Source organism: Conger conger, chromosome 3 (genome assembly GCF_963514075.1).
Source record: "Conger conger chromosome 3, fConCon1.1, whole genome shotgun sequence".
Lineage (NCBI taxonomy): Eukaryota > Metazoa > Chordata > Actinopteri > Anguilliformes > Congridae > Conger > Conger conger.
Window position 1 is genome coordinate 8,872,556 of NC_083762.1, and position 25,106 is coordinate 8,897,661.

Genomic DNA, 25,106 nt, shown 5'->3' on the forward strand with positions numbered 1-25,106 from the left:
TGACTGGGAGTGAACAAATGGAATAGGTTCTGCTATTAATTCATTATATCAATTAATTAAATTAATTGTAATTAAATGGTTGATTAATTTATTACATTAATCCCACGAACAATAACCCTAATAGTTAACATTAAAATGATATTCAGTTACATGAGTCTTCTGCAGCGGAAGTAACTGAAGTATTTTGTGATCACATCTAGATGAGTATCTCTATACAATAATGATCCAAGATATGCTTTGGGTCACTGAGATACCATGAATGACCAAAAATGTTTGCATATGATCTGTTGAATTTCACAAAATCATTGAAATTGTACCCAATACAAATGACCCTGTTCAGAGTGGTACAATATTTTTTATTGGTAATACATTTGGTTCGCATTCTGTGCACTGAAAGCTAAAGCTACTTTGTTCTGGTACATTTCTAGAGGGTTCACCAAAAAAAAAGCATTACTTCGGAAAGTACAGAAGGAGGGTTTTATCCACATTTTGAATGATATAATAACAAGGTAAAACCATCTTTCCCTGCTTTTCAAATGCAATTTAATCTCTCTAGGACAGGGGTCGGCAACCCTGGTCCTGGAGAGCCGCAGGGTGTGCTGGCTTTCGTTGTTACTTGGCATTAATTTATCAATGAAAGCCGTTGATTACACAGTTAACTCACGTGGTTTCTTGGGTCTGAATCGGTTGCTTACTTTAAGGTGGAGACGAAAGCCAGCACACCCTGCGGCTCTCCAGGACCAGGGTTGCCGACCCCTGCTCTAGGATATGCAGGGGATCTATAATTAACTGGAGTTTGGTGTTACTCCTCATTGCCCCTGTCAACCGTAGTAGTGTCTTGTAACGTTATACTGCTTACATTGGTCCATCGTTCTCTCTGCCTAAGTCGTAAAACGGAGTGTGAATATTTACTTTCTTAATCTATTTTAGTGATTCAGGTTGAACCTGTAATCAACCATAACAACAACTTGTTAAATGATGAGTAGACATTTTGATACATCAATTCATATTGCATACAATACCATTTAGAAAGGCAAAACCTATGTGGTACACAAATGTGGTAACATAATGTATTGTATTGGTGGTCCAAAACATTACCAGTCTTGTGAGAAGATACATTTTCTGTGACTTACCCCTTATTTAAAATGTCACCCAGCATTTGTTCAAACATGGAGTTAATTCCATTATTATGGTTATAAACAAATGGATGTACCCTTTATCCAATGAATGCAACCAGTGCAGCATTGGATTTGACTAATATCTACAGGAAGGAAAAGAATAATATACAGTAATTTCCTCCACTTCCATCTCCCATAGTGTGGAAACTTGGTTTTGTGAAGTTCAGCCTCCACTGTTCTAGAAACACAGAACATTACCATATACAGTATGTAATTAGGAATGCCAGCTGGCATAGTGCCATTTGTGTCACAGCCAAATGATGGAGGGTGGAGTCTCGAGTTGGGACAACAGATAAAAGATAGCCCTAATTGGATGAACTAACTTAACCTTCCTGTTGTCCTCAGCATCAGAAATCTTTAGCAGCAGTGGAAACCCCCCCCCAAATTATTATTTTTTTTCATCATGAAATTTGACCCTACCATTAGAAAAAATTGTACATTCATGTTTATAATAGTGGTACATCATCTGGGTACAAAGATTGCCTTTTGAGTCATTTTAACCCTGCATTTATGAAATCAGATGCCATAATCAAAGTTAACTGCTGTAAATCAACTAAAAACAGTTTGAAAACAGTTATTACAAATTATTAATGAGTGACCGTGAATTCTTCCTTAAATAATATTGATTTAGGGTTTAAAATTCAACAAAGAGGCTTTATTGCAAGGGTCCGGCAAAGGTTGGGAATGTTTCATCCTGTGGACGCAGGGTGCATGCATAGTATGAAGGCAACACAAGGGTTAACAGACTGGAGCATGGAGGCAAGAAATAGTCCATCATCAACATGTCCATCACATTAGCAAAGCTTTTTCATAACTTTTGCAAGTGTGTAAGGCCATCTAGTGGTGGAAAATAAGTAAATAAATGTTGATATAACATTTAGGCTGTACAATTGTGGCCACCAAGTAACAATCAAAGGATACAGTTCAAAGTACATTTTTAACATGCAAACAATATTAACAATGTTACATTGTACAAACCTTTTTAGCGTTAACTGTTTAAAAGTAGCATATTTGTTCAAGTAAATCTTGAATGTTTTCCAACAAAATAAATATATCATACATTTACAATTTACAATTGACATGAAGGCGACACGGATGGTGCAGTGGGTAGCACTGCCGCCTCACAGCAAGGAGGTCCTGGGTTCGAATCTCCGTCGGCCGGGGCCTCTCTGTGCGGAGTTTGCATGTTCTCCCCGTGTCTGCGTGGGTTTCCTCCGGGTACTCCGGTTTCCTCCCACAGTCCAAAGACATGCAGGTTAGGCTGATTGGAGAGTCTAAATTACCCGTGGGTATGAGTGTGTGAGTGAATGGTGTGTGTACAATGGACTGGCGACCTGTCCAGGGTGTATTCCTGCCTTTCGCCCAATGTATGCTGGGATAGGCTCCACCCCCCCTGCGACCCTGTTCAGGGTTCAGATAATGGATGGATTGATGGAATTGACATGAAGACAATTAAGAGTAGAGGAGAGTATGACTACATCTTCGGTAAATAGGCATACACCAACGTAAACCAACCCTAAACAAAGCATACCTTATTCAGCAGTTCGAGAGCTTGTTGAGCAGCTAATTAGTAGAATCAGTTGCACCGAATTAGACTTGAATTGAAAACCGTAGACAGTAGACCCCCAGGACCAGGGTTAGGCAGCCCAGGACTAAAGTGTCCGGTTGCTTTGAGTGTTCTCCAGCAAATTAAAAAATGAATCTATGTAGGTATCTGAATAAATGAATCAGTAACTTATGCCAACAACCAACCACCAACTGCAATGGGAGGTATGGCTATCTTTTGTGAATGAACACGGGTGTAACGTCATTCACTTCAACCACCATTGCAGTCAGTGACATTGCTCATGTGATTTGACACCCACCCCAACACACTATTTCAGCTATTAATAGCCAATGTTGTCACCAGGTGCCACAAGCAGCTTTCCATATGGTGACACGCCTTTCTTGAAACTGACCTACACTTATCCTATTAGAATATTCTGACTATCCAATGGGGAGCACAGCCCTTAAATGAGTGACACAAATGGAGACTGCGTTTCCCAGACTGCACCATATGTATGAGGTGATTACAGGATTACTGGAAGGATTTGAGCCTGATTAGTTGTTCGCTGAGTGGTACAAGATGTCAGAGATGTGGCTAATACAAACAACCGCATGGATATAGACACCCTACTGTAAGTAAACCAATCTTTTTTCTCCCCCCTCCATACTTTTATACTCTCTTGGGTCTTGTTCTCAAACTTATCTCAACAACACTCAGCAAAGATTAATGCTGCATACACAAGCAAGCATGTAATGAGGGATAGTGTGATAGGCAGAATTTACTGACTGGCAGAAGCAAGCCCTCTTGTTTCAGGTCTGAATGACTTTGTCAGTTCTGACATTAAACTTTCATGAACTTATCAGCAGTAAAATTGTCTCATCATGCTAGTTGTTGCTTTGCTGTTTCAAATAGTGGGGTCATGCTAAAAAACCTCACTTTGGGGGAAGCAGGTAATGGGCATCATGATCCTGGGGGTTGCATTGAGATGCAAAATGGACACAGATTATAAAGATGGAACAAATTAACAGGACAGCTAGTTCATATCCAGTTTATCTGCTACTGGGTCTTTCTGCTCCTCAGACATACTGCATCTGATCTGTTTATTTATTTATTTATTTATTTATTTATTTATTTATTTATTTATTTATTTATTTATTTATTTATTTATTTATTTATTGTAACACACATTCGAGTTGTCATATTGTTAAACTGTAAACTTTCAGTAATCATGCTCACTGAAAGGTGATGAAATGTTTCTAAATGACAACAATGTAACGCAATCACTCGGTTCATAAACAGTGACTCATAAATAGCAGTGCAGGAATGTACCTGTCATCATCAAAAAAAACCTTTCACAAAGAGTGTTGTCTTGCACTACTCTTTTATGTCAGGTTCTGCTTTCCGCGTCACGTTTCAGGGTGTTTCTGACTATCCTTAATATTAAGAATAATATTCTATCCGTAGTTTTCACACTATCTTACTTTATCACGTTTTTATCTACACTTCTGCATTATCCCTGCGCTGTTTTGTGTTGCATGTATTTCTGCTGTTCCCTTACTGTCTCTGCCGTTTCAGATATTCTTAGTTTTTCCCTTGTACAGTACTAACCATTATTAATCAAACTAACATTAGACCGGAGTAGATATTAACTAACTAATCAATTAACATTCCCGTCATTAGTCTCACCTACCACTGCTCGGCCATTCCTAATTACTAACACTTATTAACCGACTAACATTTGATCAGCGTAGATCAGGAGTGTCCAATCTTATCCAGAAAGGGCCGGTGTGTGTGCGGGTTGTTGTTTTAGCACAGGACTAAGACAGCTGATTCTAATCGTCAAGGTCTTGATTAAAGACCATGATGAGCTCATTAGTATAATCAGGTGTGTTATTGCTGGGTTAAAACAAAAACCTGCACCCACGCCGGCCCCTTTAGGATAAGATTGGACACCTCTGGCGTAGATACTATGACATTAATCAATTAACCACTCATCATCCCTTGTTCAGTATCCACTTCCATTTCCTACCTCTTCTCAGTGTGATTCCCACCAAGCCTGGGGCATCACATTTTAGTTTTCAACTTATAAATGCTATATAAAATGCCACGAATTTACTAATAAATGCAAAAGTAAGGTATAATAAAAATAGCGGCTATAAGCAGAACTGTGAACAAGCAACTCACTGGTCTGCTGTTGTGATCATGATGTGCCAATGGCAACACCAGCACATAAACTGAAACTGAAACTGAAAATGAATACATTGACAAATATACATTTTAGTTGATGACACTGGAACTTATACACAGTCATATACACATTATATCACAGATGTATTGTTTCATATCTGATTTAAGAATACTGAATTTCACTGCCGAAACTTCCTTTTAGAATGTGTTGCACTTTAACTCCCTCAAAGAGAAGTTGTATGAATATTATCATAACTGTTTGTTTTGATGCTCCTCTACTTATTCTGTGTTTGAATCTGACACGCTTTTTATTTGCTAGATAATATCTGTGTGTATGAGTCAGATATGGCTTGGAGACAAAGACATGATGATCATTTTTATGCCCCCAGATATGGCCTGAAGGGAAAATGGTGACTGTGCTCTTCACACCAAAACATGTTCAACCTGATGAGCAACTGCTGCAGCTGGGTCTCCAAATTCCAGCAGCCCATTCGGTGAGAGAGCTTCGGCCAACCTCAGTCCTGATAGCAGTAAGCCCTGAGTAACCCATCAATGCTGCCTCAGACTAGACTGGTTTGTACACCGGCACTCAACTGAAATCGCAGAATGTTCATGAACGTTCTAACATTGCCTGACATTGACTATGGTCATTGTTACACTTCAAATATATTTAATTCATGAACCGAATGTTACTGCGACCACTGGTTGCAGTGATGGTCCCCGATGGACTCTTGAGAGAGTTGTTCAGTTTGTACCTTATTTTCTTGAACAAAACTATAAAAATACTGTATTATGGTTGAGTGTGTGTATCAACTCACTGCCTTTATAAATGTATACAAAACTGAGTTGTTGTTGTTTTACTTTATGTTGTTGATACAACTGGACCAATAAATTACCTGGTAAAATTCCCCAAAACAAAATGTAGATCATACATTTTTGTTGTGCATATTCAGAAAAATAGAAATGGTCAAATTCAGTTCCTGTATCTGACAATGTTTCCTGCTGTACTGTACAGATGTTTCCTGCTGTGCTGACAAGTAAAATGGTTAAATATTGGTATTTGCCAATACAATTGCAGAAATAGTGAAATGTATGGTTTTGTAAAGTAGATGTGGCAGGTAATCAGCCCATTAACCACGGTCTATGTCTGTGGTTACTGGACTAAAGAAACACACTCTGTAATTACAAACCCTCTAACGTCCTGCTGTCACCATTGCAAGCATTCCTTTTACCTTCAGCTAACAGTGATTCTGACCAATCTCAAACTTATGTTTTCCAGGAAGGTCACGGTGTTGGTTGTTGGTCTTGACAATGCAGGGAAAACATCCATGATCAGGGGACTCATGAAAGGTACCCTGATATGGGGAGCGGCTAACCGTTACAAGAATGCAATGTGCATGAGTTGCCGTGGCATTGAATCTGTGAGAAAGTCATTTGTTGTGTGTACTGCCAACACACAGCAAATTTTCTCAATGCCACGGCAACTGTAGGCCGCAGGTTGAATTCCCAGGTAGGACACCCTTCAGAAAGATACTTAAAGGTGCAATAGGTAAGACTTTTGTGTTACAACATTGTTACAAGGCCATTGTAAATCCCTTCCTATCATTGAAAAAGATTTACTGACATATTCCCTCTGCCTGTGTTTATAGTCCTTAAATTCGGGTTTCAAAATATGCAGTTGACGGACACTCCAAAACATTGTATAACCGTACAATAATTCAAGCTCATTGATTGATTAAATGCAAAGTTGTGTAAGGTATGTATTTTCATTTTTATTGTGCGACTTTCTTTTTGTTTTTAACTTTCTAACTGTTGTTGAGTGTTGAGGCAACCTGTATTTACCCTTGTGGGATCACTAAAGTGCCATCTAATCTCGTCATTAATGTGACCCCTCTCTGTAGCTTTTCCCGGTGAAGTAAGCCCCACGCAGGCATGCGTCCGCACAGAGCTGAGAGTGGACCACTTCCTGGTGACCCTGCTGGATATGGCTGGAGCTCCTGAATCCCACCAGGCCTGGAGGGACCACTACAGTGAAGCTCACGGGATCATATTTGTGGTGGACTCTAGTGACCGAGTGCGGCTTCAACAGGTCAAGGTGGTCCTGTCAGACCTGCTGAAGCAGCCCAGGGTGGCAGGCAAGCCCCTCCTTGTGTAAGGATCTCGCTCTGTTTTCTCTCTCAGATTTCAAATGGCTAACGCACATTTCATCCTTTCAAATGGCTAAGGGCTGCTGGATGGTTCACTGCTCCAGTGTATCGATAGATTCTGCCGTCTGGTATCAAACCCAGAGTGTGCAAGCAATCACAGGGCAACAGAAAATAGGTGACAATGTTGCCCAGGAAGGGATTCAGTCAGCTGTGATGGTTGTCTCTCAGCAACCTCCCCCATTCAAATGCCCAAATTTGATTAACTGGTGCTACATGTGTGAAATGTTCCCCTCTCTCAAACAGTAAATTTAACACTGCGGGTGTCGAAATCAACACATTTTGTACATGTGGGACAAGTGTTAACACTTTTGATAGTGTTGAACACCATGTTGAATATCAAAACTGAACACCTTCTGAGTGTTGACTTGACAACATTGAGTTTATTTTTCCAAGTGTTAAATTCCTACACTTATAAAGTGTTCAGATATTTGACTATTTCAGGAGTTTTAAAAACAATATTGTAAATCTGTGTAAAGCAGATGTATTGCATAAATGGCAAATAATTAGTGCTTACCTAATATAAGCAGTGTAGAAGATAATGTCAGAAACACACAATTAAGCAATTATTATTTCTATTATTATTATTTAACAGCAAAATTGCAAACTATAACAAAGTTATTATTTTGCATTATGGGTAGTCCTCTACTGCAACTGCAGTGGTTAGCGATCCAAGAGCTATCACTGCAGTCGAGGACTACCTAATGCTTAGTGGTATTTTTTTTAAGTTTACAACTTCATTAATTTTTGCAGTTTAGGGTTTTTTTATATTCCATATTCTAGAGACTGGAAATATACACTCAGTGAGCCATTTATTAAACCTGTACACCAACTTGAAAATGCAAATATTTAATCAGCCAAACATGTGGCAGCAACTAAATGCCTAAGAGCATGCAGACATGGTCAAGAGGTTCAGCTGTTGTTTGACCAAATGTCAGATTGGGGAAGAAATGTGATCTAAGTGACCATGGAATGATGGTGCCAGACAATCTCAGAAACTGCTTATCTCCTGGGATTCTCCTGGGATTCTCACGCACAACAATCTCTAGAGTTTGCAGAGACTGGTGCGAAAAACTAAAAACATCCAGTGAGCAGCAGTTCTGTGGGCAACATCTTGTTAATGAGAGAGGTCAGTGTAGAAAGGCCAGACTGGAAGGTGACAGTATTGCAAATAACCACACATTACAACTGCAACTAATGTTCCAGTGTTAGTTGTAACTCATGATGTATGAATTCTAGTACACAAAACATGATGTTTTATACAAAGGCAAAAATACAATGAAATAGAAATTGGGGATTGAGTGAGTGGGTGGGAATCAGGTGGCTGTTGCCAATTTGCCAAATGCAGGCAGTTAACACCCAAAATTAAGTCTCAGCATTTAACACACAAATGTAACTCTTTGTCTGGTTTGATTTTAACAAAGGTCATGTTTATATTTTCTAAAATGCACACCAGAAATGTAACACTTTCCCACAACACCAAACATTCAGAATTGCTTTGTAAGCAGCAGCTTGTGACATTGCATGTTTTGGAGCAGAGCATGTGATTTCTTTATTTTTTTACCCACGTGTGGGGAAGTGCGTAATGACGCTGTGAATGTGCTTTTTGTATGTGTGTGTTTTAGGCTGGCTAACAAGCAGGACAAGATGGGTGCTTTAATGGGAAGCGAGTTGATCGAGGCCCTGACCTTGGAGAAACTGGTCAATCACAGCCGGTCTTTCTGCCACATTGTGAGTGCAATTACACAAGAGCATGCAGCCTGCTAACACAGTCAGTTAGATCTGGTATTTCCACTTTGCTGATTATTACCTTTAGACAGTCACACAACATACAGATGCAGATAACATATTTGAAGGTTGATGAAACATAGATGAAGCGAAGAATGAGTCAGAGGGTGTGAAATGAAATTTTAGAAAACATTGCCTCTGGATTACTGGCAGTCCTTCCTTCGTCACTCCTCCCAGTCATGACTGGCCCTGCTTCTGTCGTTGGACTGCATAATCATTGTGACTCAATCTGAAGACCCATCTCTTGAGACAGCACGCAATATATATTTATTAGATATTGTTTTGGTGGTTTTATGGTTTTATAGTTCCTTCTTAGGGTATATCCCTCCCCCTTCCTTCTGGATATACAGTATTATTAGAGTGGTCTGCCACCCATTTAAATAAATAGATAGATCATTATATTTATACAGTGTTTTTCTAGACACTCAAAAACACTTACAGTGATGAGGGGGAAACTCGCCTCAACCACCACCAATGCGTAACACCCACCTGGGTGATGCACGGCTGCCATTTTGCACCTGAGCGCTCACCACACACCAGCTGAGACGAAGAGGGAGAGAACAAGGTTTTTGCCAGTTAAATCAGGGGATGATTAGGTGGCAGGTTGAGCCAGAGCCACGGTTTTGAATTTAGTCAGAATTTGGAATTTTAGGGAACTCCCTGTCGTGGCATCTTTAATGACAGTTAAAGGTCAGGACCTTGGTTCAACGTTTCATCTTCAAGCAGCACCTCTCCCCATCCCTCCCTACCTCCCTGTGAACCTTAATTGTTGTCTCTGTGACTTGCTTTGTGTATCGGTATTTTTAGTTGGCTAGGTAAGCAGTGTTTGGATTGTTAATTTTGGTCACTTTTGCTCTGTTGTTTGTTTGTTTGTTTGTTCAAAAAAAAGAAGAAAAAGAAAGAAATTGGCCCTCGTCCTTATCTTTGTTGTACAGGCAGCAGTTGAAATTGTACTTCCCTCTAGGGTCCTTCAGCGAACTTATCCCTGGTTATGGGTATGCACTTTGTTGTACGTCGCTCTGGATAAGAGCGTCTGCCAAATGCCAATACTGTAATGTAATAATGTCATCTGATTTGGTTTGAATCAGATCATATGTAAGGTGACCCAGATGATAATGTCTGGGTTTGATACCACACAAAAAGAGCCTAGGGGCAGACGTCAGTGCTTAGCGGTGTGGTGTCTTGCCCCTTAGGAGTCATGCTCCGCCATGCTGGATGTCCGGAGGTGGTCGGACAGGAAGACGCTACAGGGCCTGCGTTGGTTACTGCGAGCTGTGAGTCTGGACTACCCCGAATTGTGTGCTCGTGTCTCACGGGATAACAGGCAGCCCCTGGACTCCGAGGAAAAAGACAGGCATGGCAAAAATGAGAAAGGGCGCAAGTCCAAAGAGGACAGGTGAGCGGCCCAAGCTAATGCCTTCTGACTACTCTGAGGTTATAGTCAGACCTGGTCTTAGGCTTTGTGAAATCTAGATAATTATTATTGTTCATAAAACAAGCCCAATCAGTGATTATTACGGGCTTTCAGGGGGGATTTCAGCTTCGCAGAGAGCAGGTAGTCCCAGGACAATAAATTAATTCACTGTGTTGTGTGTGCTGTGCTTTGATGTAGAATCCACACCAGCAAGCCTGAAACTGGTCTATCGCGTCCCCAGAAAGAAAAGTTACCTCAACCAAGGAGCAAACTGGAGCCCATTCAAAATGTCCTGGAAAAGGTGAGTGCTTGCCTCCCTCTCACTATCTACAGCTTTATCAGTCTTATTTATTGATTTGTTTCCTTATCGATTCCAATATTTTCCTGGTATTATAACCGAAAGTAAACATGCAGCAGCTCGTCTGGTCTTCAACCTTCCCAAATACTCACATGTCACCCCCCTGCTTACTTCCCTCCACTGGCTGCCTGTCATGGCTCGCATCAAATTCAAAACATTGGTGCTAGTTAAGGGGTCTTCCCCAGCTTACCTACAAAAAATCATCAAACCCTACACCCCTGCCAGACCTCTTCGTTCAGCCTCCACAGGCCCCTTGGCACCTCCCCCTCTCCGAACTTCCACCTCACCTAAGACTACTGTCTGTTCTGGCTCCACGGTGGTGGAACGAACTCCCCGTTGAGGTCATAACTGAAGAATCTCTTCCCACCTTCAAGCGCAAACTGAAGACGCACCTCTTCAAGCAGCACCTCTCCCCGTCCCTCCCTACTTTCCTGTGAACCTTAATTGTTGTCTTTCTGTGATTAACTTTTTTGTGCATCAGTATTTTTAGTTTGGCTAGTTAAAGGGTTTGGTCATACTTTTGCTTTGTTTGTTTGTTAAAACAATAAAAGAAAAAAAAAAAAAAAAATAATTCAAATAGGCCCTGGTCCTTATCTTTGTTGTGCAGGTAGCAGATGAAATTGTACTTCCCTCTAGGGTCTTTCAGCGCACTCATCCCTGGTTATGGGTATGCACTTTGTTGTACGTCGCTCTGGATAAGAGTGTTTGCCAAATGCCGTTATTGTAATGTAATGGATTATAGTATTGCTCTTGCTTCTGAACCCATCCATCTGCTGCAACCAATTACAGGAAAACACTTTGAGAAAGAAGGTGAAGAGGAAGAAGCAGCAGGTGAAGACTAAGGATGCCATGAAGAACAGCACTGGCAAGAGGGAGGAAGAGGAGGAGCCGGGGGATGCTGAGGCAGAGCAAGAACACAGTGAGCAAAAGGAGAAAGCCAGCGCTGCCCTGGTACCGCGTAACCGCGCAAAGCCGGCCTGCATGACCCAAATGAAAGAACAGACTCTGGAGCTCCCAGAGACACCTGACATCGAACAATCAAACACAAAGAAAGGTAGTCATCATTCACCGAATGTACATACATACATTTTTTCGGTCATTATATGAATATTATAATGTGTAATTCGTGTAGGAATTAGAGCCTTATATACTCAGTTTTATACATATACATTTACGTGTATATATGTGCAAATAGTACACAGATACACACAGATATTCATGCATGTTACATAATGTATATACAATATATATTGTCCTCTTTAAATGATCCCCTAAGATGAGTATTAATATACAGTACTGTGCAAAAGTTTTAGGCAGGTGTGAAAAAAATGCTGTAAAGTGAGAATGCTTTCAAAAACATTTTTATCAATTAACAAAATGCAAAGTGAGTGAACAGAAGAAAAATCTAAATCAAATCAATATTTGGTGTGTGAAAACAAGGCCACGCGACTCTACTATGCACGAAAACACAGGAACTGGGGTGCAGAAACTGAACTGATGAGTCAAAATGAAATATTTGGACTGATGAGTCAAAGTTGAAATTTTTGGCTGTATCAGGACGTTTGTTCACTGAAGGGCTGGAGAGTGGTACAAGAATGAGTGTCTGCAGGACACAGTGAAGCATGGTGGAGGTTCCTTACAAGTTTGGGGCTGCATTTCTGTTGGGGATTTGGTCTCCTCAATGCTGAGAAGTACAGGCAGATAATTATCCATCATGCAATATCATCAGGGAGGCATCTGATTGGCCCCAAATTTATTCTGCAGCAGGACAAAGACACAGCCAATGTCATTAAGAACTACCCTCAGCGTAAAGAAGAACAAGGAGTCCTGGAAGTGATGGTATGGCCCCCACAGAGCCCTGATCTCAACATCATTGAGTCTGTCTGGGATTACAGTGCATCCGGAAAGTATTCACAGCGCTTCATTTTTCCGACATTTTGTTATGTTACAGCCTTATTCCAAAATGGAATAAATTCATGTTTTCCCCTCAGAATTCTACACACAACACCACATAATCACATGAAATAAGTTTTTTTGAAATTTTAACACATTTATTAAAAATAAAAACTAAGAAATCACATGTACATAAGTATTCATAGCCTTTGCTCAATACTTTGTTGATGCACATTTGGCAGCAATTACAGCCTCAAGTCTTTTTGAATATGATGCCACAAGCTTGGCACACCTATCTTTGGGCAGTTTCGCCCATTCCTCTTTGCAGCACCTCTCAAGCTCCATCAGGTTGGATGGGGAGCGTCGGTGCACAGCCATTTTCAGATCTCTCCAGAGATGTTCAATCGGATTCAAGTCTGGGCTCTGGCTGGGCCACTCAAGGACATTCACAGAGTTGTCCTGAAGCCACTCCTTTGATATCTTGGCTTGAATGTCCTGCTGAAAGATGAACCATCGCCCCAGTCTGAGGTCAAGAGCGCTCTGGAGCAGGTTTTCATCCAGGATGTTTCTGTACATTGCTGCATTCACCTTTCCCTCAATCCTGACTAGTCCCCCAGTTCCTGCCGGTGGCTGCCACCACCATGCTTCACTGTAGGGATGGTGTTGGCCAGGTGATGAGCGGTGCCTGGTTTCCTCCAAACATGACGCCTGGCATTCACGACGAAGAGTTCAATCTTTGTCTCATCAGACCAGAGAATTTTGTTTCTCATGGTCTGAGAGTCCTTCAGGTGCCTTTTGGCAAACTCCCGGCGGGCTGTCATGTGCCTTTCACGAAGGAGTGGCTTCCGTCTGGCCACTCTACCATACAGGCCTGATTAGTGGATTGCTGCAGAGATGGTTGTCCTTCTGGAAGGTTCCCCTCTCTCCACAGAGGAACGCTGGAGCTCTGACAGAGTGACCATCGGGTTCTTGGTCACCTCCCTGACTAAGGCCCTTCTCCCCCGATTGCTCAGTTTAGACGGGTGGCCAGCTCTCGGAAGAGTCCTGGTGGTTCCGAACTTCTTCCATTTACGGATGATGGAGGCCACTGTGCTCATTGGACGCTTCAAAGCAGCAGAAAGTTTTCTGTACCCATCCCCAGATTTGTGCCTCGAGACAATCCTGTCTCGGAGGTCTACAGACAATTATTTTGTGCTCCGACATGCACTGTCAACTGTGGGACCTTATATAGACTGGTGTGTGCCTTTCCAAATCATGTACAATCAACTGGATTTACCAGGTGGACTCCAATTAAGCTGTAGAAACATCTCAAGGTTGATCAGTGGAAGCAGGATGCACCTGAGCTCAATTTTGAGCTTCATGGCAAAGGCTGTGAATACTTATGTACATGTGATTTCTTAATTTTTTTTTTTTAATAAATTTGCAAAAATCTCCAAAAAACTTTTTTCACGTTGTCAATATGGGGTATTGTGTGTAGAATTTGGAGGGAAAAAATGAATTTAATCAATTTTGGAATAAGGCTGTAACATAACAAAATGTGGGAAAAGTGAAGTGCTGTGAATACTTTCCGGATGCACTGTACATGAAGAGACAGAAGCATATGAGGCTGCTTAAATCCACAGAAGAACTGTGGCTAGTTCTCCAAGATGTTTGGAACAACCTATATACCGAGAAAAATTGTGTGCAAGTATACCTAAAAGAATTGATGCTGTTTTGAAGGCAAAGAGTGGTCACACCAAATATTGATTTGATTTAGATTTTTCTTCTGTTCATTCACTTCTTCTGTTTATGCTTTTGTTCTTCATTGATAAAAATAAACAATTAACATTACTATTTTTGAAAGCATTCTTATTTTACAGCATTTTTTCACACCTGCCTAAAACGTTTGCACAGTACTGTATATTAAATTAAACAGAATTTAATTACATTCTGTTTTATCGGGCCCTAAGGTTTTTTCAGAATGTTTTTGCTTGCTTTTCTGCAGTCTGAACTAACGCAACAAAATGGTGTTTTTCTCACACAGGAAAAGGAGAAAAAAAAAAAAAGAGAAAGATGGTAAAAGTGAAGGGGAAAAACAAAATTAACACTGAACAGATTCCAGCCGGATATTCTCAACCAGTGGACCTTTCTGCTACTTTTGGTAAGAGCTCTGTTTCTCCCACATTTCTGTACTCCTGTGGAGGAAGAAATGTAGGAAGAAATGTACCAAAAATAAGCTACTTATTGGAAGTTGTTTATTTAACAGGACACAAATGACTGTTTCTTTCTCCGACAGACCTCTACAGAAAAGCCATCTTGGCTCTGAAGGCTCGTCAGGACCAGGGACGATAAGGGCCTGGCTTACTAAGACCTGTAGCACATGCAAATCCTTTTTATCACACGCAAAAAACCATAACATGATCAATAACTGGTTGTGGTATTTGTTTTTTTTTCCCATTGTTGCTTGTGTTATTCGTTTTGAATGCGTTTTGCTGGTGCAACAGGCCTCAGTAAAGCTTGGGGTGTGTGATGCTACCGCCAGCTGAGACCTTCAGACTTCAGCGTACTGAGTACACTCAAGGGAGTGAGTGGGTGTCTACACCTTATGTCTTGATTCTAGTTGATCAGGTAGTAAGAGAGAAAATCCTAACCTAGCAGTGTGAATGAGCCAGGAAAGAGCAAGATCATCTACAAGTTCCTGGTTCCACTGTTCTGAACCAAACCTTAAAATGAAAGTAATCAGAGAAGGCCATCAAATCAGGAGTCTTGGCAAATTAAGGGGGTCCTCAGCAAATATCTAAAAGGTAATTTCCTCTTTAATATATAGCCATTAACAGGCCATTATCATTAACATGCCACTTGGCTAAGTATTTTTTTATTTGGTTGTTATGAGCCATATTTTTCATAGCTAAATTGGAATTAACATCAAAAACTACAATAATCGAGACCGCAAGCAACTCCGGGCTGGAGCTGCTATCTGGGAAATCAAAGATCTACAGTTTCTTCGATTCTACAGTTTGCTGTATAAAGACAAGAGGCATCAGCCAGGTTGACAGTTACAGTGGGCTCCAGCATTATTGGCACCCTTGATTAATATGCACAATATGCTGTCAATTAAAAAATAATAGTTACTGACATAAGCTTTATTTTCCCACATATGCAAAGTAATGTGCTTTATTAATGATTCGTTGGAATCAACCAAAAAAATAGAAACAGATTCCACAATTATTGACACCTGTGATTTAATATGTTTATTTAAGATTAATTTGGTTAGAGAACACATTTGAATGGGATTTTTGACAATTCCTCCATGCAGAACTTTTCAGAATCCTTGATGTCCTTGGGATACCCCCGTCAGACCACAGTTCAGGCCACAGGTTTTTGATGGGATTTAAGTCTGGAGACTGAAATGGCCATTGCAGAATATGGTTGTTTTTTTACCTTCTGTGTGGATTTTGATGTATGTTTGGATAATCTACCAACTGCCAAGTCTTAGTCACCTAGCAGAGGTAACGGAATTTTCAGCCAAGATTTCCTGGTACTTTGTTGAATTCATTGTGCCATTGATCTTGAATATTGTCCCTGGACCACTGGCAGCAAAACATCAATGACCTCCCACCAGAGCTAGTGAGAGGAGCTGAACGGTCAGAATATCCCGCTCCTCGCTCAGGTGGCTGTTCACTCGGCCGCTCCTCCGCTCAAATTCGCGTCAGGCAGCTCCGCTCAATTTCGCTCCGCGCTCCACTTAAAAATCCTTCCGCTCCAGTGAAATCGCTCCACGCTCGCTCCAATTTAAAAGAGGGAGAAATAATCTACAAGCCGAATTGTCACCTTAAACAGAAAACTTATATCCTAAAGAACTATTTACACTCACGGAACCTTTCTTTTTAAAGAAAGGCAACGTCGATACACATAAGCCTAAAAAATGAAATACAATTTCATGAACAGCGATAAGTAAAAAAAATTTAAATCGTATTAGGCCTACTTTGAATGGCAAAACTAATTTCTTTGTATTATTAGCCTGTATTTAATTTAACCTTCTACTTGATATGAAGCATATTCACATTGCTCACGTTTTCTTTGCTCTGCGTGTGTTCGCGTCGCACACGCTCATGTTTCCGCGAAATGAGTCTTCTTAGATTCCAAAATGAATCTTTACTCACTGAAATAATGTCACCACATGGTTGTTCTTGCTCTATATTGTTGGTATCTAGTTGTTTGGTAGGAATAGTGCACTTGTATGACTTATCAGTTTCCTTTCTAAAATATTTTGCGAACTCAATCTCCAGGAACGAGTTTACAATGGCCCATTTTTGAAGTTTAACGGTCTTGGTTGTATTAGGAAGAAATGAATTCTGGGTGGATTTGGGCATGCCTCAGACTCATGGTGTGAGCGGTGAGCGGAGCGAAATTGGAGCGAAACAGAGCGGCCGCTCCGGCCTCTAAATTAAAAAGCGCTCCGCGCTCCAACAAAATTCCATCCGCTCCGCTCCTCGGTCGCTCGCGCTCCTCTCCGCTCCGCTCACTAGCTCTGCCTGCCGCCATATTTGACAATAGGTATGAGATGCCTTTCCTTGTATGCATTCCATTTTGCCGCTAAACCAGTCAATTGTGTGTGGTAAATTTTGATCTGATCGGACCATAGCCCTCTCTTCTAGTGATTATTCTAATGAGGTTTGGCAAACTCAAGCTGTTTGGTTTAGTTTACTGTGCTCAGTAAGGGCTGTCTGTATGGAGGAGCTATTTTATAGTTCTTTTTGAGACTTGGTAACCCCAAGACACAATCACTCTGCAATTTCTAAACTGTGATCCTTGTACTTATGGCCTCCCTCACCATCTTCCTTCCCATCCGTGGAGATATGATGCGCTTCCTGACAAAATTGCAATCATTTCATGTGTTTTACGCATTTTTACAGTGTAAAGTGGTATGTTTAGCCCCTTTTCTTGTATCCATTACCATCTGTGTCTTCTGAATTGAGAGTTCTTTGGCTTTTCCCATGCTGATTTTGCATGTGTGTTACATAATTTTCATACTCTAGTGAAACAGGAAGTGATGCAGTGACACGATATAATTCCAGTAGACTAAGATTAACAAAATTAAGTAAAATTGGATTGCCAATTTCAATTTGTTTTTATTTACAATAATTGTTAGGGGCGCCAATAATTTTGGCACCTGTGGCTTTCAGAAAAATTTGATTACCAAAAAAAAAAAAACATCAGTACTTGAGAGTAAATTAATTGAAATAAAGTAACATGTTTTCCCTTATGTTTGAACATAAAATATAGATGATTATCCATGTTGTTTTTTTATATGCAGCCTTTTTTCTCAATTTATATTAATAATAATTCCAATAATTCTGGAGCCCATTGTATGCCCTGAAAATAGTAAGATTCCCATACTGCTCTGACACTGGGTACTTTTTTGACAATTGATTGCAGGCTAAAACTTTGAGATTGTAATCAAGAAGTACTGTACAAGACCAGAGTTCATACTTTTTTAATTAAATGTACATCATTCCAGTAGATACACAGATATGTGGTTTTGTGATACGTATACAGTACTTAGGCTTTCCGATCCTGATTTGCTTTGGTAGCACTGATTGTTTTTTTTGTTGTTGTTTTTAATAACATGTCGTATGTCCTCACAATACTTTCAGATGTGAAAATTAATTAGCACAATAATTTGAGAGGGAAAGCTTTACAATATGTTTTCTTTGGAAGCATTTACAGTACTGTGCAAAACGTCTTAGGCACCTGTATAACATTCTGTACAGATAAGATTATTTCAAAAATAATTCAATGAAAGGTCCTAAATAAACATACTATACATTTTAGTAATTTGGCAGAATGGTTAAAAACTGAATCAAATCAATATTTTTTGTGACCACCCTTCGGCGTTAAAACTGCATCACTTCCAGCAGGTAGGTTGTTCCAAACAGGTTGGAGAACTTGCCACACTTCTGCAGACTTTGGTTGGCTCCTTGCTTCTGATCTCAGACAGCCTACATCAAGTGTTTATGTAAAAAGTCAATTGCTTAAATTAATGTTATTTTTTCTTCATTAAATACAAAAATGTATCTGAAAAATTTAATATTTTGGAAAATGAATATTTGGAAATCTCAAATGTGTTATTTTATACTAACACACGCAAAAAAAAAACAACATATATATCATAAAGTCTAGGGTGCCTAAGACTTCTGCACAGTACTGTATGCAGAAATCACCAAAAATGTACATAATTTGTACAAGATTTCTCAGTATTCTGTTTATTGAGAAAAATGTACAGTTAGTTGATTCCTTGTTTTTGCCAGTTTTTTGGCCACCTCACACCCCTCTGCTCCTTTCACCAGTCCTGGACTCTTGAGCAGAATGGTGGGATGTCAACCAACACGGGATGACCTGAGTCTGTGAAGGTCAGATTCCAGTTCTACAAAAAAAACCACAAAAGAAAACACGATAATTATTCCTCAGTGTCCATTCAGGCAATCCTTTATGATTACCAGCTTGTTGCATATCTGTAGCAATGCCTGCTAAGTGACCATAAAATGGTACAAATACAAACGATTGCCTGAACAATTGGTACTGTATATATGGATATGGATGAAATAAACTTTTAAAACTACAATTTACTAAATACAGTGACAATAATCATACTCATGAATCCGATTTTTTGCACAATGTATAACACACTTTTACAGTATGATGAATTCATACTCACGTGGGCATTTAACTGTCTGATGAAACCACAGGTTTTCTGAACAAGCTCGTGCCGCTGAGGTTCATCGCTGCTCCCGTAGCAGGCAACACGTAGGAATTCCGTGGCATATAGCAGGAGATCCCTGCAAAAGCACACGTTTAAGCTTACCTACCGGTTTTAGGGCATACTACAGATATTCTAATTGTCTCAAAATGTGTGTGGCTTTCCACTGCACATGTTAACTCCAAAGTCAAACGGCTAAACACGGTCTTGAGAAAAGGTTTACGCGACAACTTATTTTCTATTTTCCTGGTAGTAATGCAAGAGTGTCACGCACGCATGCACGCAGACACACCTGTAAAACAGAAAGCTAATAATATACAGTTGAGCTACTTACTGCGAAGTTACTCCAAGTTCTTGCATTAAATGAGAAATAACAGTCATGGGCTGATTCTTCAACCAAAATCTTTCAACATCAGAAACGCCCATTTCTTCCAGTTTATGTTTCTGTATAAATGTACATTAAATATATAAAACAAACAGGCCATAACATACACAGCTTCAGCACTAGTCTATGCTTTCGCATCGTTTGAAAGATAGATCTATAAAACGATGGCTGCACTGACATACGGATGCAATCATAACTAACGTACCATTCGATCATATTCACAGGGATAATATCGTTTAATGTAGCAAACTACCTAGCAAGTAAACTAACGAACTATGTAGAAACTGCCAGCAATACTTCAGAAGTACCCTCATTTGTTTATAGGCGAGTTAGATAGTTAGCCGATGTTAAGGTTACCTACCAGCTGCCGAGTCGTTCCTTCCATCCTTGCTGAAAAAGAGAAAGAAATAATGGCTCGCTGTGGTGGAACGGACAAGTATATGATGTGAAAAGTACGAATTGGGCGGAGAGGAGGCGTGAAACAAAACAAAACCTCCTCCAGCAGGCTCCGGCGGACACGCACAGCAGCGGAAACCTGGCTAGAGGCAAGTGGGGCGTGGACCATTCGGATGAGTTCATCATGTAGTCCACCCGCCAAGGGACACAGAAGCCTCTCGGGACAGCAAAACCTGAGTAAAATTCTACTTTTTCGGTCTTTTAGAACCACCTTTGTTTTTGTTTTTTTGGATAAGATATTGATTTTGCTAAGTTTTTCTTATTTTGTAATCACTATTTCTTGAAGTTTGTTTTCATTCTTTTGATGTCTTTGTCTCATTAGTTTAAATGTCTGTTTAAATGGGTGTGTTATTGAGTGTGTTTAAAAATAATAATAAAAAAAGAAGAATAATATTTTTAAAATGTAAAGATTTTGAATAACCAATAAAACCACATTTTCATTTAACATTGATGGAATGCTGGTAAAATGAGCCCTTAAAGGCCACAAAAACAGTAATTTCGTCACATTAAAATTCCAGCTAAGCAGAATTATTTTAGCACACACGGGGAACCCCCACGAGCCCGGCAGACACGGAGACACGGGCCATAGGCAGACACAGGCATCCCCGCCGCCACCAGGCAGACACGGGCCTGGCAGACACGGGTACGGTATGATACCACCATCAGAGGTTCCGGGTTCTTGAACCCATTTGGCCAAAAAATATATATACAGTTGGATATTTCAGTTTGTACATTTTCAATTATATCAATAATTCCCACCAATCGTGATAAATTCAACATTTTAAAGTATTCCTGCAGTGTTTTATTTACATTTTACATTTTTACATTTTAGTCATTTGGCAGACGCTTTTAATCCAAAGCGACTTACAAGTGCATAGGTTCTACCACAAGTCAAAGCATCACATCCAGAACTAGAAAAATACACCTGGACTGCTGTTCTAAACATATAGTCGTCATCATAAGTGCAATTTTTTTTAAATTTTTTTTTTTTTTTTAATTTTTTTTTTTTTTGGGGGGGGGGTTAGACAGGGATAGGGGTATCAGAAGGGGGGGGCGGGGTAAATCAGGAGGGGGGACTAAGGTAGAGTTTGAAGAGGTGTGTTTTGAGTCTGCGTCGAAATAGGGGGAGGGATTCTGCTGTCCTGACAGTGGTAGGCAAGTCATTCCACCACTGAGGAACCAGAACGGAAAACAGGCGTGAACGTGCAGCTCGACCGCCAGGTGCCCGTAGAGAGGGAATCGTAAGGCGACCAGAGCTGGCAGACCGGAGTGGTCTAGCTGGGGAGTAGGGAGTGATCAGGGATTGTATGTAATGTGGGGCAGTCCCCTTAGCAGCCTGAAATGCCAACACTAGGGCCTTGAATCGGATGCGTGCGGCAATAGGAAGCCAGTGGAGGCCAATGAGAAGCGGGGTGACATGAGCCGACCTGGGCTGACTGGTGATCAAGCGGGCTGCAGCATTCTGGACCAGCTGGAGGGGCTTGATGGCGCGCTGGGAGACCGGCTAGGAGGGAGTTGCAGTAATCCAGGCGGGAAATGACGAGCGCCTGGACTAGGAGCTGGGTGGCTTTCTCCGTCAGGAGATGACGGATGCGGCGTATATTAAACAGAAAGAACCTGCAGGTTCTGGCAGTGGAGGATACTTGTGGAGCCAGGGAGAGGCAGTTATCAAGAGTCACCCCAAGATTCTTTGCCGTACGGGAGGAGGAAACTACAAAGTCCTCCACAGTCAGTGAGAGGTCGATTGACGGAGAGGACTTAGCAGGGATGTAGAGAAGCTCAGTTTTGGCAAGGTTGAGCTTCAGGTGATGGGAAGTCATCCATGCAGAGATATCAGCCAAGCAGGCAGAGATCTGTGTGGTGATTTGGGTGTCAGGGGGGAAGGAAATGAAACCTGTTATAAAGAACAATACTTTCTCTCATACATGAGTAAAGCAGTCGCTGCAGTTTCGCCACATTTCGTATCCGGTTTGTGATATGTGTTATGACACCCAGTCCCGCTTACTTACAGCATGTATACAAAGTACAACAATTTCGGGAAATCTGGTTGAAAGCCCCAGCTGATTGGTGAAAAGCTTAAACTGATTTGCATAGGACAACCCAAAATGTGTGCTATCGCGCACTCGCTTGTCTGTTGATTCGTTCACGCCTCCTGCTCCGCCCAATTCGTATTTTTACATTTTACAGTTTGCCGGTTCCACCACAGCGAGCCTTAACTTTATTTCTTTCTCTTTTTCAGCAAGGATGGAAGGAACGACTCGGCAGCTGGTAGGTAACCTTACCATCGGCTAGCTATCAAACTCGCATTTAAACAAATTATGGTACTTCTGAAGTATTGCTGGAAGCTCCCTTTCGGAGTTTCTACATAGTTCGTTCGTTCACTAGCTAGGTAGTTTGCTACATTAAACGATTATCCCTGTGAATATGATCGAATGGTACGTTAGTTATGATTGCATCCGTATGTCAGTGCAGCCATCGTTTTACAGATCTATCTTTCAAACGATGCGAAAGCATAGACTGTAGTGCTGAAGCCGTGTATGTTATGGCCTGTTTGTTTTATTTAATGTACATTTATACAGAAACATAAAGTGGAGGAAATGGGCGTTTCTGACGTTGAAAGATTTTGGTTGAAGAATCAGCCCATGACTGTTATTTCTCATTGAATGCGAGAACTTGGAGTAACTTCGCAGTAAGTAGCTCAACTGTATATTATTAGCTTTCTGTTTTACATGTGTGTGTCTGTGTGCATGCGTGCGTGACACTCTTGTATTTCTACCAGGAAAATAGAAAACAAGTTGTCGCGTAAACCTTTTCTCAAGACCATGTTTAGCCGTTTGACTTTGGAGTTAATATCTGCAGTGGAAAGCCACACACATTTTGAGAATATTAGAATATCTGTAGTGTGCTCTAAAACCGGTGGGTAAGCTTAAACGTGTGCTTTTGCAGGGATCTCCTGCTGTATGTCACGGAGTTCCTACGTGTTGCCTGCTACGGGAACAGCGATGAACCTCCGCAGGGACATGTGATCGAAATAACAAGAGACAAGAGTGGTTTTACCTACTGACAATTAATACTGAGTGGAATGGCAGTTTTGCAGCTTCTTTTATGTCTAGTGCCACCTATTAATAAAGAGACATCATGCTTGTTTCAGTGAACGGATTGCTTGCCTCTTAGTAAGGTTCATACTTCAAATTAGCCCACGTCTCCGCCATTTTGATTGTACTCTCCATTATTAAAATGAATAAAGTAACATATTGACCTGTGTTAATAGAGGCTACCTGCAAAAGGACACATTAGTTCAGCCCATTGTGGCACAATGAAATTAATTCCCGGATTGGCTGAATGATTTTGCTTTATTGTGCCTGTGGAAATATAATTTCAGTGATATTTTCTGGAAATGAATACACCTATCATACAGCAGACAAAATCCAGTGTTTCTCGCAGTTGTTAGTTAGTGCGTAACTAACGATGGATTAAAAAAATAACAATCGATTAAAAATAAAAATAAGAAATCCGACTGCGTCGCAGGGTGAAGTCGAACAGTGGCATTTGCCGGTTTTCAAATAACATTGCGCGATGTGAGTTTCCCATTCTATTGCGCGACATGCCGTTTTCTGTTTCTCGACATCAGCATCAGTACGAGTGCGCAGGTCCCCCTCCAACCCCGCCAACCCCGCCTCCGCCGCCCTCAGAATTTCCTGCGCGAAACGTTGACACTTTAAGCAGTTTTAAACGTTTATTTCATCCATATTCATATATACACAGTACCAACTGTTCAACTGATTTCTACATACAATACCATGCAGAAGTCTTAGGCACCCTAGACTTTATCATATATATCTTAATTTTTTTGTGTGTGTTAGTATAAAATAACACATTTGAGATTTCCAAATATTAATTTTTTCATATTTTCCAAAAGAGAGACAGAGACATTTTTCTATTTAATTAAGAAAAAGTAACATGTTACTGTAAGCAATTTACTACTTTTTACACTTGATGTAGGCTGTCTGAGATCGGAAGCAAGGAACCAACCAAAGTCTGCAGAAGAACTGTGGCAAGTTCTCCAACCTGTTTGGAACAACCTCCCTGCTGGTTGTCTTATAGAATTGCAGGACAGCATTGGCCATCACAGAGAAGTGATGCAGTTTTAACGCCGAAGGGTGGTCACAAAAAATATTGATTTGTTTCAGTTTTTAACCATTCTGCCAAATTACTAAAATGTAATGTAAAATGTATAGTATGTTTATTTATGACTGTATGAGCCATAATATTTCATCATGTTAATTTTGTTTGTATGTTTATATTTATTGCTTATGAGCCTGTATATCTTCCTTTGCTTATTGTCTAATAATTTTTTGATTGTGGTCCTAATCGTTTGTGTGGGTGTGGTTTTACCTACAAAGGTGGGGGGAGGGCCTTGGACAGGAAGGACAGAGAGAGAGGGGGTCAGGATATTTTCTGTTAACCGTACGCCACGTCATGTTTTCGTTTTGTTTGTTTGAATAAGTTTCATCACGTTTAATAACGTTTGACTTCGATCGTAATAAACACCATCAAGTTTACGTTCGACTGGACATGAATTCAATGGAACGAGTGAGACAGCAACGAGCCAACCTAAGCCTCTCGGCGACCTTTGTTTGATCAAAAAGTCTCTACAAGGACCTTTCATTGAATTATTTTTGAAATAATCTTATCTGTACAGAATGTTATACAGGTGCCTAAGACTTTTGCACAGTACTGTAAATGCTTCCAGAGAATACATATTGTCAAGCTTTCCCTCTCAAATTATTGTGCTAATTAATTTTGACAAGTGAAAGTATTGTGAGGACATAAGACATGTTATTTAAAAAAAAACAAAAAAACAAAAAAAAAAACAGTGCTACCAAAGCAAATCAGGATTGGAAAGCCTAAGTCCTGTATACGTATCACAAAACCACATATCTAGGTATCTACTGGAA

The 25,106-nt window shown here is 40.5% G+C and overlaps 1 protein-coding gene and 1 long non-coding RNA gene across 2 annotated transcripts; both read left to right on the forward strand.

Annotated features, from left to right (window-relative positions):
* Positions 1-3,273: 3,273 nt before the first annotated feature.
* arl13a (ADP-ribosylation factor-like 13A) lies at positions 3,274-14,956 on the forward strand. The gene is made up of 10 exons (XM_061237066.1): positions 3,274-3,355; positions 5,301-5,405; positions 6,191-6,261; positions 6,813-7,062; positions 8,741-8,846; positions 10,097-10,299; positions 10,516-10,618; positions 11,465-11,729; positions 14,592-14,708; positions 14,844-14,956. The coding sequence occupies exons 2-10, from the start codon at positions 5,347-5,349 to the stop codon at positions 14,897-14,899; spliced, it is 1,230 nt and encodes a 409-aa protein (XP_061093050.1). The 5' UTR covers positions 3,274-3,355; positions 5,301-5,346; the 3' UTR covers positions 14,900-14,956.
* A 7,361-nt stretch (positions 14,957-22,317) lies between these two features.
* LOC133125114 (uncharacterized) lies at positions 22,318-23,411 on the forward strand. Its single transcript, XR_009708383.1, has 3 exons — positions 22,318-22,416; positions 22,728-22,837; positions 23,095-23,411. It is a non-coding gene; the product is annotated as an uncharacterized LOC133125114 (long non-coding RNA).
* Positions 23,412-25,106: the final 1,695 nt, after the last annotated feature.

Coding starts and splice junctions, on each gene's coding strand:
- arl13a (XM_061237066.1), top strand. CDS start 5,347: ATGTTCAACCTGATGAGCAACTGCTGCAGCTGGGTCTCCAAATTCCAG. Junction 5,406..6,190: donor AAATTCCAGCAGCCCATTCG/GTGAGAGAGCTT, acceptor TATGTTTTCCAG/GAAGGTCACGGTGTTGGTTG. Junction 7,063..8,740: donor GCAGGCAAGCCCCTCCTTGT/GTAAGGATCTCG, acceptor TGTGTGTTTTAG/GCTGGCTAACAAGCAGGACA.